At 44.2% G+C, this 11,857-nt stretch overlaps 3 protein-coding genes and 1 pseudogene across 7 annotated transcripts in view; 3 read left to right on the top strand and 1 right to left on the bottom strand.

The window, feature by feature from the left end:
• Positions 1 to 83: 83 nt before the first annotated feature.
• Positions 84 to 1,025, bottom strand: LOC116850596 (DNA-directed RNA polymerases I, II, and III subunit RPABC5). Its single transcript, XM_032829078.1, has 2 exons — positions 704 to 1,025; positions 84 to 513 (listed from the first exon to the last, which is right to left on the bottom strand). The coding sequence occupies exons 1-2, from the start codon at positions 796 to 798 to the stop codon at positions 405 to 407; spliced, it is 204 nt and encodes a 67-aa protein (XP_032684969.1). The 5' UTR covers positions 799 to 1,025; the 3' UTR covers positions 84 to 404.
• A 574-nt stretch (positions 1,026 to 1,599) lies between these two features.
• Positions 1,600 to 3,451, top strand: LOC116850601 (annotated as a pseudogene).
• LOC116850590 (PAN2-PAN3 deadenylation complex subunit Pan3) lies at positions 3,130 to 8,095 on the top strand. Of its 5 annotated transcripts, none has more exons than XM_032829064.1 (9): positions 3,130 to 3,436; positions 4,415 to 4,671; positions 4,753 to 5,013; positions 5,296 to 5,671; positions 5,762 to 5,878; positions 5,961 to 6,200; positions 6,350 to 6,632; positions 6,760 to 7,114; positions 7,193 to 8,095. In XM_032829064.1, the coding sequence occupies exons 2-9, from the start codon at positions 4,594 to 4,596 to the stop codon at positions 7,307 to 7,309; spliced, it is 1,827 nt and encodes a 608-aa protein (XP_032684955.1). In that variant the 5' UTR covers positions 3,130 to 3,436; positions 4,415 to 4,593; the 3' UTR covers positions 7,310 to 8,095. The 5 variants fall into 5 exon arrangements, with proteins under 5 accessions (XP_032684955.1, XP_032684956.1, XP_032684958.1 ...); XM_032829065.1 differs by having other exon boundaries at positions 4,404 to 4,671; XM_032829067.1 differs by lacking the exon at positions 3,130 to 3,436 and adding an exon at positions 3,473 to 3,828.
• A 462-nt stretch (positions 8,096 to 8,557) lies between these two features.
• LOC116850591 overlaps positions 8,558 to 11,857 on the top strand; it is a 9,940-nt gene continuing 6,640 nt past the window's right edge. Inside the window, exon 1 of the mRNA XM_032829069.1 lies at positions 8,558 to 8,847. The gene's annotated coding sequence lies outside the window, so the exon portion shown is untranslated. The remainder of the gene's footprint in view (positions 8,848 to 11,857) is intronic.

The following is an 11,857-nucleotide window of genomic DNA, read 5'->3' as shown; positions in this document are numbered from 1 at the left end:
ATGCCATATGCTAAACTCTTTTCTAAATATGTAAATGCTGTAAACTACATGAAATTTCTAGAAGGATAATCATAGAAGTTATATACACAAGTAACTTTTTTATTTTTTATTACAAAGAAGACTAGTATAATGATATATTATTATTAATACATAATTATTACAGGAACGAAACAAATTCTATAACATGTTATTACAAAATTCCAATTTGCAATATTGTGTCTGGCAATTGGTTAAAGAATGAATCCATAAATTTCAATAGATGCTTAAGAATTATTTCTCCAAGAGATGCTTTTAAGAATTATTTTTCTAGAGGACCATAATTGAGTATATTTATGGATGAATCCATAAATTTCAATGAATACTTAAGATGCTCATGAATTATTTCTCCAAGAAAAGCTTAAGAATTATTTTTCCAGAGGAGCGTAGTTAAGCAATTTTTCAATCAAATCCACATGTCCAAGCAACATCCTGCGACAGCAGTACCTTTTCAGGCCAAGTGCATCCAAAGCATCTCTACAATACACAAAAATTCTCAATTATTATATTTGATTTTCCTTTTTCACATTCTTTGTCGTTTACATTAATTTTAAGATAAAGAAAGAAACAAATAATAGTAAGAAAATAATTTAAAATGATAAAAAGGTCTAAGATAATGATTTGATTTTGAGGTTAAGAAACAAGATTGAGCATAAAAAAATATTACCCTTCAGTGTATTCAGCTTGAAGGAGTCCTAGATACGCTTCCCATTTGTTACCAATTACCTTCCCACAAGTGAAACACCGCACAGGAATGATCATTGTGATATTTTAACTTTCAGGTCTGGAACACAATACACCGTGTGTCAGAGTTGTTCAGTTCAGTATATGTCTTCTTCACTATATTTTACTTGGCTTGCAGACTTTCTCAAATAGCCCTTTCTACCAAGGTAGAATTTTTAACAGTGACATCTATCAAGATTATAATATGTTCTTTAGTGCTGCACTCTTTAAATCTTGCAAACTTCCTCTTTTTTTTTTCATGCACTAATGGTTCCTGCACACAGGATGCGGTAATGCTTGCCGCGCGGTGGAAGTTCGCGCGACAGCCAATCAATATGCTGCTTTCCGTAAGAGCTAGAAGGTTATTACGGAAAGCAGCATATTGATTGGCTGTCGCGCGGATTTCCACCGCGCGGCAAGCATTACCGCGTCCTGTATGCAGGACCCATAAAAGTTTATAGCGTTTTATACACATTTTTTATAGCGTTTTCAAGTATTTTGCGTTTAATACCGGACGTGATGTCACATGCCTCTATTAGCCAATCACAGAACTTATATCTCGGAACAATTCGCGCAGTCCAATGCTAGATACTATCTGTTAAGCCAGCTGCACACGGTATTTGTTTTTATGTTGGATTGCTTGCTTTGCTGATTGGTGCATTTCTGAAGATGGATGGAAATGCACCAATCAAAACAGAGTATTTCCATCCAGCAAGTAATCCAGTACGAAACAAGCACCGTGTGCCGCTGGCTTTATATATAAATAGTGTACCTTAGTGCACGTAGTGCTACAAAGAATAGATCTTGTATTTTCTCGTATTTCTTCGTTGTCTACCCGAATTTTAAATGTGAGCTGCGACAAAGTCTTGAGGCCTGGAACACAATTCGAGAATGAGGAGAACTCATTTTCGAAAAATAAATTCTTTCATTGGACCATCGGCTGCGTTCCGACATACGGGAATGGTATGTGCTGGGGAATTTTAAATTGAATGTCTCCCTGTAACCAGAGGCGTTTTCGTTTCGTACCACGGTAGCGTCTGGTCGGTTAGGTCCACTTACACTCGCAACGCCGCGAACGTCACTCTATCTTTGTTGCTCGAGGTGTTGCTCGAGTGTTGCGAGCGTTGAGTGTACCAAACCAACCAATCAAACGGTATCGTGGTCACGAAACGAAAAAACGCCTCATATATTGAACTAGTTCCGACCTAACTGTCGTTATGTTAGATGTATTCTAACAAGTTCGGACCTGATATTTTTTTGGAACTTGTATTTTGTACTTTGTATTGTAATAATGTTTTCGTAGATAATTTATCATTATATAACAATTTTTATTGTTTAATCTCATGTTCAATTTTCATAGGCATTACTGAAGTATCGGCGCACTCCCGGTTGTGATTCAAGTCAAAATTATAAAATATATTCTACAACTATGCTTTACCTGCAACAAAAGAAGAATAAGAAAAGGAATATCCTAACGATGGTAAAATTTAGCCTTTATCGTTCTAACGAACATGATGCCGTATTAATGACGTCAAATAAGTTAAAGTCGCATTAACAGAAATTAATAGATAATAGAGACCTCATTATTACACGTTGTTATGTTTGTTGCTCATAATATCGCTCGTAGATTTAGAAAAATTTGTTTCTACAAACTCAAGTTCGAAACTCGGGTGGATAATTTTTCGAGCCCTTGGTCGAAAAAACATATAATTCTGGGAGTGTTTGTATAGAATACATTTTACATTATTTTTTTTTATTTTGCAAGTTGTTGGGTAAAATGTATGACTGTGTTTTTACACGTGGAAAATATCTCTCAAATGTTGTGCATTTAATAAACAGTTCCGAGTGTTTCACGTGGGGTAGCATATGCGCGACACGTGTACATCATGTATTCGATGCAGCATATTTCGAACTTCCTGCTCAACGTGTAAATATACAGACACACGTGCAGGGCATATGTACGTATATTTTTTCCTGAAAGATCACCATAAGTATAAGAAATCATACTTTACACTCCAGTGAGGGATCTCTTACGAGTAAAGTCAAACTGACGAAAATATAGTTCTCTCTCTCTCTCTCTCTCTCTCTCTCTCTCTCTGTTTTATTATCTTCGAGAAAGATGCGTCGAGACTCAGGTAGCAGAAGTTTCTAAAAGGACGTCTCAAAACATTAAAGGGACATTCGAAAAGGTAAAAATGTCTTCAAAAGGTCTCTACTGCTTGATTATTTCACAGCAAAACAACGTAGTTTGCTTTCTTTCTCTCCTTTCCTATCTTTCTCTCTTGTGAACGATTCAACCGTTTCAAACTATCGCGCTTACAACAACGTCCGCCATTCTCCTACGCATCCGGAGACAGCCGTCGCAGGACAGCTGCGATCGAAGGACCGAGTCGGTTGACGGGAGCGCGCGCTCTTGCGAGGGGAGCGACAGAGACAGAAAGCTAGATGGCAGGGGGAAGAGGAGAAGGCAACGGCGACGCACGATACGGCGCGGAGCATACAACAAGGAGAGACGAGAGGTAGCCCGAGGAAGGGGAAAGAGAAGCAGCACCGTAAACACGCACGAAAGCACAACCGACCGAAGCGGAGTAAACGGAGCGGATTGCATTTCTCCACCGTGGCCTGCCGAATGGAAGAATGCTGTGATCCAGTGGCCTGCCATCCTACTCCGAATTGTGTAAGAATTTCATAGAGACAGCGGGCCGAAGGAGTGAAAGAACGACAGCGGTGGCGACGGCTCCGTCTGTTCGTTTGTCCACTTGGTTGCTGTCCATCCGTTTGTCCGTCCGTTTGTTCTACGGCGACGGCGGCGAAACGACGAACCGCGGAATTTCCGCGCCGTTGTGTCGCCGGCTAACGCGACGCGAAGCGACGCAACGCATCGCGACGCGACGCGGCGCGGCGCGACGACGGCGGTAGCGGCGAACGGTGACAGCGCTAATTGGTTATGTCGGCGTTCGACGGCGTTCAACGTACCCGCGTTCCAGCTCGCGCGCGCTCCGAACGCGCCGCAATCGGCGTTCGCGCCTCTCTTTCGGCTCTCGGCTGGCCGACATTCTCCGAGTTGAGGTAGAATTGAGACGTGCCCGCCGCTCGCCCGTCAGTCTGTTGTCAAAATCAGCTGCCATTACTGCTTTGGCGCTCTTCCCTTCCCTTCCCTTTATTTTCGTTCGCCATTCCGACCCTCGCGTTTCGAGTCCTTGTCGTGTCGTTATGTTCGCCCGCGGTTCTCTCGGCTGACTGTCCCGCGTCGCGAGTCTCGTTTTTCGACTGCTGCCCTGTAAACTTGTGTTCCGACCGAAAGACTACAGGAGATTCTGTCAAAAATCGGCTCATTGTACTATATGGCTTGTCAAACTATAATAGTTTACGATGCAACGCTCGGATTTGCGACAGATGTATTTTCTATTTCTTCAGAGGAAAAAAAAGAAAGAATAGATCTCGCGAGGTGAACGCGAATACATTTGTGTCGTTACATTCAGTTTATGTACAATTTAACAAAGAGAATCGTCAAGAAAAACAAAACATTGATCAAACACATAGTTGAAATCATGTCTAGTAGAATTAGTTTATAGTTATACGACTTTGTGTGTGTGTGTGTGTGTGCATGTGTGTGAGAATATTTTAATTCATGGTATTATAAGATATGTTGCAGACTCAGAAAGCAGAGATTCCAATTTATATCTACAAGGCAGAGAGGAGAAAGTACCAAAGTAGTGTATGCTGCATAAGAGTCTATGTGAGAGGGACGTGTTCCTATTTATCTAAAGACAATACAGGAAGCAAGGGTCAAAGATAAGAACGATAGTAGTAAATGCATTGGTTGAGGAAGCGATGGACCCATCGTTGTTTGTTGCATACACTCCTCAAACAAACGGAGTTCCATCGGAGTCCAAGCTTGCTACCTACATGGTAGCTTATCACTTTTGCATTAGAAATAATATAGCTTTTGGACAATCCCAAGTGAGATGCCTTTTCTATGTTTTGTTGCAGAATCGCCAGAGCCCTGGTGTAGGATTGAGCACAAACTCAGTAACCAAGCATTTGTGTAATCTTTCTTTGGACTCACAAAAGAAGGTAACTGCCAGCCCCGAATTTGTGCCAGGAAGAGGCCTTACAGGTAGCAATAGCAGCTCGCCGAATCTCTTTAACAATTCGTACACGCATTCTCAGGAGAATGTAGGTGGCACTATGTACTTTTATGTGGGAAATGCCACTACTGACACTGTCGCAGGCGACGATGGAACCGAGGCGGTAAGCCTCCCAGTTCATCAAGTTTCTGCACAAATTGCGTACCAAGCTTGCGCACAAGTTGTATATGTTAAGCTTGTGCACGAGCTATATGTATATATATATATATATTTTTTTTTTTTCTATTTTTATATACACAGTTAATATTAATCAAGGTACAAAGCAAGTTTTATGTTGATATGTTCATAAAATGGAAATTGCATAATTTTTATGTGTGTTTTTAATCTACGGAAAACAGTGTAACGCGTCATCTTTATTTATTATTATTTTATGTTATTCCATTAGATTGGACAGGTAGGAACAGGACAGATCGGTTATATCTACCCAGGCACACCGTCACATCTGCAACCAGTGAAAACTTCAAAACAGCCTTCGTCTAACAATTCCTCTGCTCCCTCCACACCACCTCCTCAAGCTGCCCCTAGCTTCTTCGTGTGCGAAAATCTACGACTGGATATCTTGCAAAAGAATGCATTGACATTAGCACAGCCTGACGTAGTACGATTTCCCGATTTACCTAATGAGGTTGACAATTATCACGAATTGTGTCCTCTGGAGCCGATTCATAAACCTGCCTCGACAGTGCTCGGGTATCAAACCTCCACGTACAAAGCCACCAGTATCAAGAACGGCACTCGATATTGTCTGCGTCGTATACATGGTAAGTTATAACTTTGTTCTTTGTCTTTTTTTTTTGGAATCTTAATTATATCATATGTCGCTAATTTTATTCGTCGGACTTTGCTTCTAGATTTTCGACTTGCCAATACGAAATGCATGGTAGTAGTTGACATGTGGAAGCGATTGTCCCATTCAAATCTGGTTCAGCTGAGGGAAGTCTTCACTACTAAAGCATTCGGTGATCATTGTCTGTATTTGTTAGCTACATTCGTTATTGTCTCGCGCACACATTGCGTCGCGTCAATCTCACCGATCTCTTTCTCTTTCAGCCATGGTGTTTGTATACGACTATCATCCCGCATCGGAAACGTTGCTGAACAAGCATTTTGCGTCGACTGAAATGAACGGTTACACCGATCCATTTTCGTCGGATCCAAACGGTCATCGGCCTTATAGTCACACAAAGAATACTATTCTAAGACAACAACACGGTAGCATGTTACAGGAAAGTGTTATTTGGAGCTATATCATTCAACTCACTGCCGCATTACGTGTTGTCCATGCTGCTGGTTAGTATTGCTTCCTTGTTATATGTTTTCTTAAAGGACGATGAGTGTCTGTTGCTGCACCAAGTGAAGCAGTTGCATATTGCCATTTCGTTAGATTTATCTTAGTTCGTTTAATTTAATGTCAGTCTGATAGATATGCGTTTTTACAGGCTTGGCATACAGATGCTTAGATCCCACCAAAGTTTTACTTACATCGCAGACGCGACTTCGCCTGAGTTGCGCCTCCATTCCGGACGTGGTGACTCTCGATGGAAACACCTCAAATCCACTCGCACTCATGCCACATTATCAGCAGGAGGATTTGGTAGCTCTTGGCAAGCTTGTTTTAGCATTAGCATGTCGGAGTCTTATCGCTATTCATCGTGACAATATGTCAGCCTCCATCGAACTCATCACACGTTCCTACTCAACTGACCTCCGAAACCTCGTCCTGTACGTAAAAATTTGCAACTCCTTGTATTAACGGATGCGGTAATTCGAGGATATGATGCTCTTCATGAATTCACACTTATCGATTTTTATTTATTGTATTCACGTGACGGAGAATTTGAATTTTCAGATATTTGCTGTCTAATCAACCTCGTAAGAGCGTTACGGATCTTATGCCGATGATCGGTGCGCGGTTCTATACGCAGCTGGACGCTGCTCAGATACAATCTGAAGTTCTGGAGAACGAACTTGCCAAGGAACTGGAGAACGGGAGACTGTTTAGACTGTTGGTCAAGTTGGCGACTATCAACGAAAGACCGGAGCTCAACATGGACCCTTCGTGGGCAGAAACGGGTGACCGCTACATGCTCAAATTATTTAGGGACTATGTATTTCATCAAGTGACAGCTGATGGTAGACCCTGGCTGGATATGGCGCACGTTGTGGCTTGTTTAAACAAGCTCGATACAGGCTCGCCGGACAAGGTAAGCATCAAAGAGGTTTAGAAATTTTCTCAGCATGCTTGTGTACGTGTGTATATATTAACACAGAAATGATTTCAGATATGTCTCATGTCTCGAGATGAACAGAGTGTTCTAGTAGTAACTTACGCAGAACTACGGCAATTTCTAGAAACGTCATTTGGAGAACTGGTACAAGCTACAAAGGACGCTGTCTAAGATCCAGGGGGATTCTTTAAACGTTCCTCTGGACGAGGTCCAACAGCGCGTACTCCGAACCATAAATGTGATATCACCACTTAGCGGTACTATCATTTTAATTTTTATTGAGATACTGGAGAGTGAGAATTGTCGAATTGTGTTTGATGGTAAGAAATAACGCGCAATCCGGTTTTTTGTATACATGATTTTGATTGCCGAATCAATTAGATACGCAAAGCGCATGACATATGCGTTGCATTTAGAATGTAAGGCGTTAAACCTTCGGGTGTTTAAGTCTAGGGGATCTATAGATCCTCAAATCTCTTTGGGTTATTGGATTTTCCAGTTCGGATCTTAGGATCTTTAGATCTCGGAGAGCTCCGTACGTTATATTGGGGTCAATTGATCTCTGGATTTTAGAATCCTTGGGTTTCATCATTGGGTTTTGAAGTCCTTCGAATAATTGGATTCTTGTAATTCAACAATTCGAAAATCTTCAAATTCTTCTATCTATCGATCCTTAGATCTTTGGAGTTCTGATCTCTTGGAAGCTTGAAGTGCGCGAAAGGAATCATGTGATTTTGATGGTGAATTGGATGGCGATTGTATTCGCTATACCTATTACGGTACTATACAAAATTGTACACAACTTAATAATGCAATGGTTTCTTAAGAAAAATTACTCTTAAGAAGAAAAAAAATACCTAAACACGCTCGGTGTCTAGGATAGAGACCTTAGTTTCTAGGATACAGTTGGTAAGCATTAATTTTGAAATAAATGTTTATTTTTGAAAGCAATCCTAATTAATGCTGTGGTTATTTGCTTCCCGCCGATATGATTCTAGATTCCCATCCTCTTCTGAGCGTGACGTTTTCTCGAGTAATATTAGTCACACGTATAATCTCATCGTTCATATCATTGAACGATCGTGGGTCTTTGATTACCCACGTGTATTCTTGCAATCGAACTTATCAATATTAGTTTTTCTATATTGTTTTTATTCTGTCTCAGACGATTAGATCTCGACTCGATTTTGGAACGTCCTGTATGATTTTCTCTCTCAACGAGTTCTATCTCTATTTAACCAATCGCCTTTCTCTTCCTCTAGGAGGGATGATCACCATGACGACGGCGAAGAGAGTGGCGGTCCACGGCGACGGAAGGGGAAGATCGACGACGGAGCGGGGAGGATATGCGTGGTGCCCGAGGGATGTCGGACTCGCGACCGACCGACCGACCGAAGGAGGGAAGCAGGGCGAGAGGGGGATGACTCCGGTCGCGGCAGTGCCAGTGGTAGCAGCAACACGTAGTAGTAGTCGACGGCATCGCAACGTCGAGACACGGCAGAAGCGAGAGATACCCGCCGTTTCGTCGCGCTGGTCATCGCTCGAGGTGCACGCAGCCGCATTACAGAGAAGATCGTCCTTGGTTTGCAGAGCGTCCTCGAGAAGGTGTCATCCGTAGCGTCGTCTCCGTAGTCACACACGTACCCGGCCAGGAAGCGTGTCTGGAAGCCGATCGTGCGTGTGTCCGTTGTCATCCTTAATAGTAGCAGGTGAGTCTCACGAAAGAGAGAAAGAGAGAGAGAGAGCGGGAAAGAAAGAGGGAGAGAAAGAGAGTGAGTGAGTGAGTGAGAGAAAGAAAGAGAGGGAGAGAGAGAGGGAGAGAGCAAGAGAAGAAACGCCGCCGTCGCCACCGCCGCCCGCTCACCCTCCCGCCGGCCTGCCCGGCGCTGATCGATTTTCCTTGCGCGGAGCGGAGGCAGACCCGCCCCTGAATCTCGCCGTTCTCCGAGACGTGGAGATCGCCGTGGATTTTTTGCACTCCTCTCCGTGAGCCGCCAACGGCTGCAGCAGCTACCCGGCAGCGCGCGCGCGGCTGAGCGATCCGGGTAGCCGAGGAAGAGGACCGAGGATGCACCGGGACCGACCGTCTGGCTCTTCTAGCGTGCGCGTGTGTCTCTTTTAGCGACGGGGACGATCGATGGCTCCTTTCGTTCCGCTCGCGCCCCGCGCACTCTCGCTCTCTTAGTCGGGCTCTTTATCTTCCTCGATACTTGGCCCTCCGATGCGACTCCGGCTGCTCTTAGGCTATATTGTCGTGGTCCCCGAGGTCTTCAGACGCGATCGCTTCCTTAGGAGTAGCCCGCGCTCAAGCGAATATCGCAGAAAGGGAGAAAGACGGCCAAGTTATCGAGGAGCGATACGTTAAATTTATTTCCGAGATTAGGTCGACAATAACATATCGTTTGATACTAGCTCGATAAGCGCTGATAGTGTTCTCTCTTAGAGAAGATTGAAAATTAAAACTGTTCCGCGAAACGATATTCGATAACGTGATTAAGGGAGAGCTCTTATTTCTGAAAATCCGCAGATTGTGGCGATCTTCTACTTTCGCTTTGTTTGCTTTCCCTCTTTTTTTTATCGTGTCCTTTTATTTAACGTCCAGGCATAATACGGGTCGACGCAAGTCTCAATATACACGAGGGCGGTGAGATTCCGGTCAACAATTCCGAGACGACGCGCAGACTAACGAGCGAAATAATAAACGACTAATTCGTCCTCGTTACTTTCTACCACCGCGTGGGTCTGGTTAAAGCGACAGGAGGTTTTTTAAGGACCGCAAGCGATGACGATGGCGGTGGTGACGGCGGCAGACACGCCGTAACCTTTTAACCCCTCATTTTCGAGCTATTTATAAGCGCGCTGCGTTTGCGCCGAGCGCACAATTGCGCCGAGAGGCCGAAAGCTGGCTGTTAGCTAGCTCGTTTCTAGGCGACGCGTCTAGTTTCTTGCATCTTCTAGGATCCCGGTTTCCATTCGCGTAGACTTCGTCCGGAGATCTCGTTAATTGCCGCTTCGCACGGTCGTACAAACGTCAAGGGTGAATGAGAAAAAGGAAAAGAAAAGGAAAAACGGGAAAAGGGCGGACATATTAGATCAGGTTCTGTAGGATAAACGAGCATGTAATGAGACGCGTGGTCGGCAAATTACTTTTGTACAACTCTTTCCACAGCCGACCTGTAGAGCCGTCGATGATGATGGAGAGGAAGACTGAAAGAGAAAAGGTCGAAGGGCGATTTATTTATGCAACTTGATATTTCCGTCCTATCGTCTGGCGTTGATTCAGAAAATCAACCGGTCGCGATTCTTTTTATGAGACGATAAATTGGTAGCGGGAGAGCAGCCGGTAGCGCGTATAATGCGCGACAGTATGTAAAAGTTGGCGAAATCAAAGTGCTGTACCTTCTCTCCGCAGCCTCGCGGGAGTTTAAAACAATCGAAGTTCTAAGTTCAGTTGAGTTGCAAACTTCCTCGCAAGGAAGAAGATTCCGGCAGGAGAACAACAGTGCTTTCTCTCCCTCTTTCTCTGTCTGTTCTCTCTCACTCTCTTTCTCTCTCCCTCTTCCTCTCTTCTTTCTCTGTCGGTACGACAAAGTTTCGAGCGCGCCCGGGGAGAATGCGAAGGAGCACTCGCGTTTTGTCTCGGAGAATCACGTGGTACGTCTGGGGAATAAGAATTTTACGTAGACGGGAGAAATTCGAGCGAACGACAGGACCGTGTCCTCGCCGATCTCGAGGTCTTTGCATATCGGCACTCGGTTGCGGCGCAAAGGTGCGCGCTAACTCTCCTCAGCTTGCGTCTTAAGCGACAGTAACAAAGGGCGACGTAAATCACGCTTCTGGGACGTTTGTTTCGCTTTAATTCATGTCGTCAGCCTTTTAGTCCGATATCGTGCGACCGCCCGCATGCGCGCGTCCGCGCACACACACGGCAACGACGTGCTTTATCTACGTGCTTATTTTTCTCTATTGATAAATTACGCTGAACGCTTACGTTCTTACGCGCTCTCCCCAGAATAGTTTTATATTTTTAACATGCGCGATATTTCGCCAGCAATATGGCTGGTCTCTCAGCGTGGAACGATTTTCCTTTATTATCCGTAGCTCTCTTTCTCTTTTTCTCTCCTTCTCTTCTCTCTCTCTTCTCTCTCTTCCCTCCTTTCCTCTCTTTCTTCCTCTCACTCTCTCTTTCTTCTCCCTCGTAGTACGAAAAAAATTGACCAAATAAATCTTGTTTACCAATACGCCGCGGACGCGCCGAAGATAGGAGAGATAAGCGGACCGTGTTTATCGCGAGCTTTTAATTTTCAACGTCGAATGCATCAACGTCCCCATTTCTCTGCAGAAACGTTGGCTGCAGGAGAGCTCTTGCTGAAATAAAAATTTCATTTTTCAGAGGAAGAGAGGGTGTGGTGAGAGAGAAAGTGGCCAGAGACCGGCTAGGAACGTCGTCTACGTGCAAAAATCGACATTCGGAATCGTCCGCGTGAGAAACAAAAAGAGGCAAGACTCGCGGCAAGTCGAGCGAGCGCGCGAGGACTTTCGTGAGACTAGCGTATATCTGGACATCGGGCAACGTCCCCTCGCTCGGATATGTCGACCGCGTGTCCCCGCCGGTCTATATTCGACGACATATTATCTGCTTTGCTGGCTGATATCTCTGTCTCTCTCTCTCTCTCTCTCTCTCTCTCTCTCTCTCTCTCTCTCTCTCTCTCTCTCTCT

The sequence above is a fragment of the Odontomachus brunneus genome, unplaced genomic scaffold (genome assembly GCF_010583005.1).
Source record: "Odontomachus brunneus isolate Ranch 3 - 2012 unplaced genomic scaffold, Obru_v1 Obru_scaffold_150, whole genome shotgun sequence".
In the NCBI taxonomy this organism is placed as follows: Eukaryota; Metazoa; Arthropoda; class Insecta; order Hymenoptera; family Formicidae; genus Odontomachus; species Odontomachus brunneus.
Note: the sequence above shows the minus strand (reverse complement) of the source record. Positions and strands in the feature narration are given on the sequence as shown.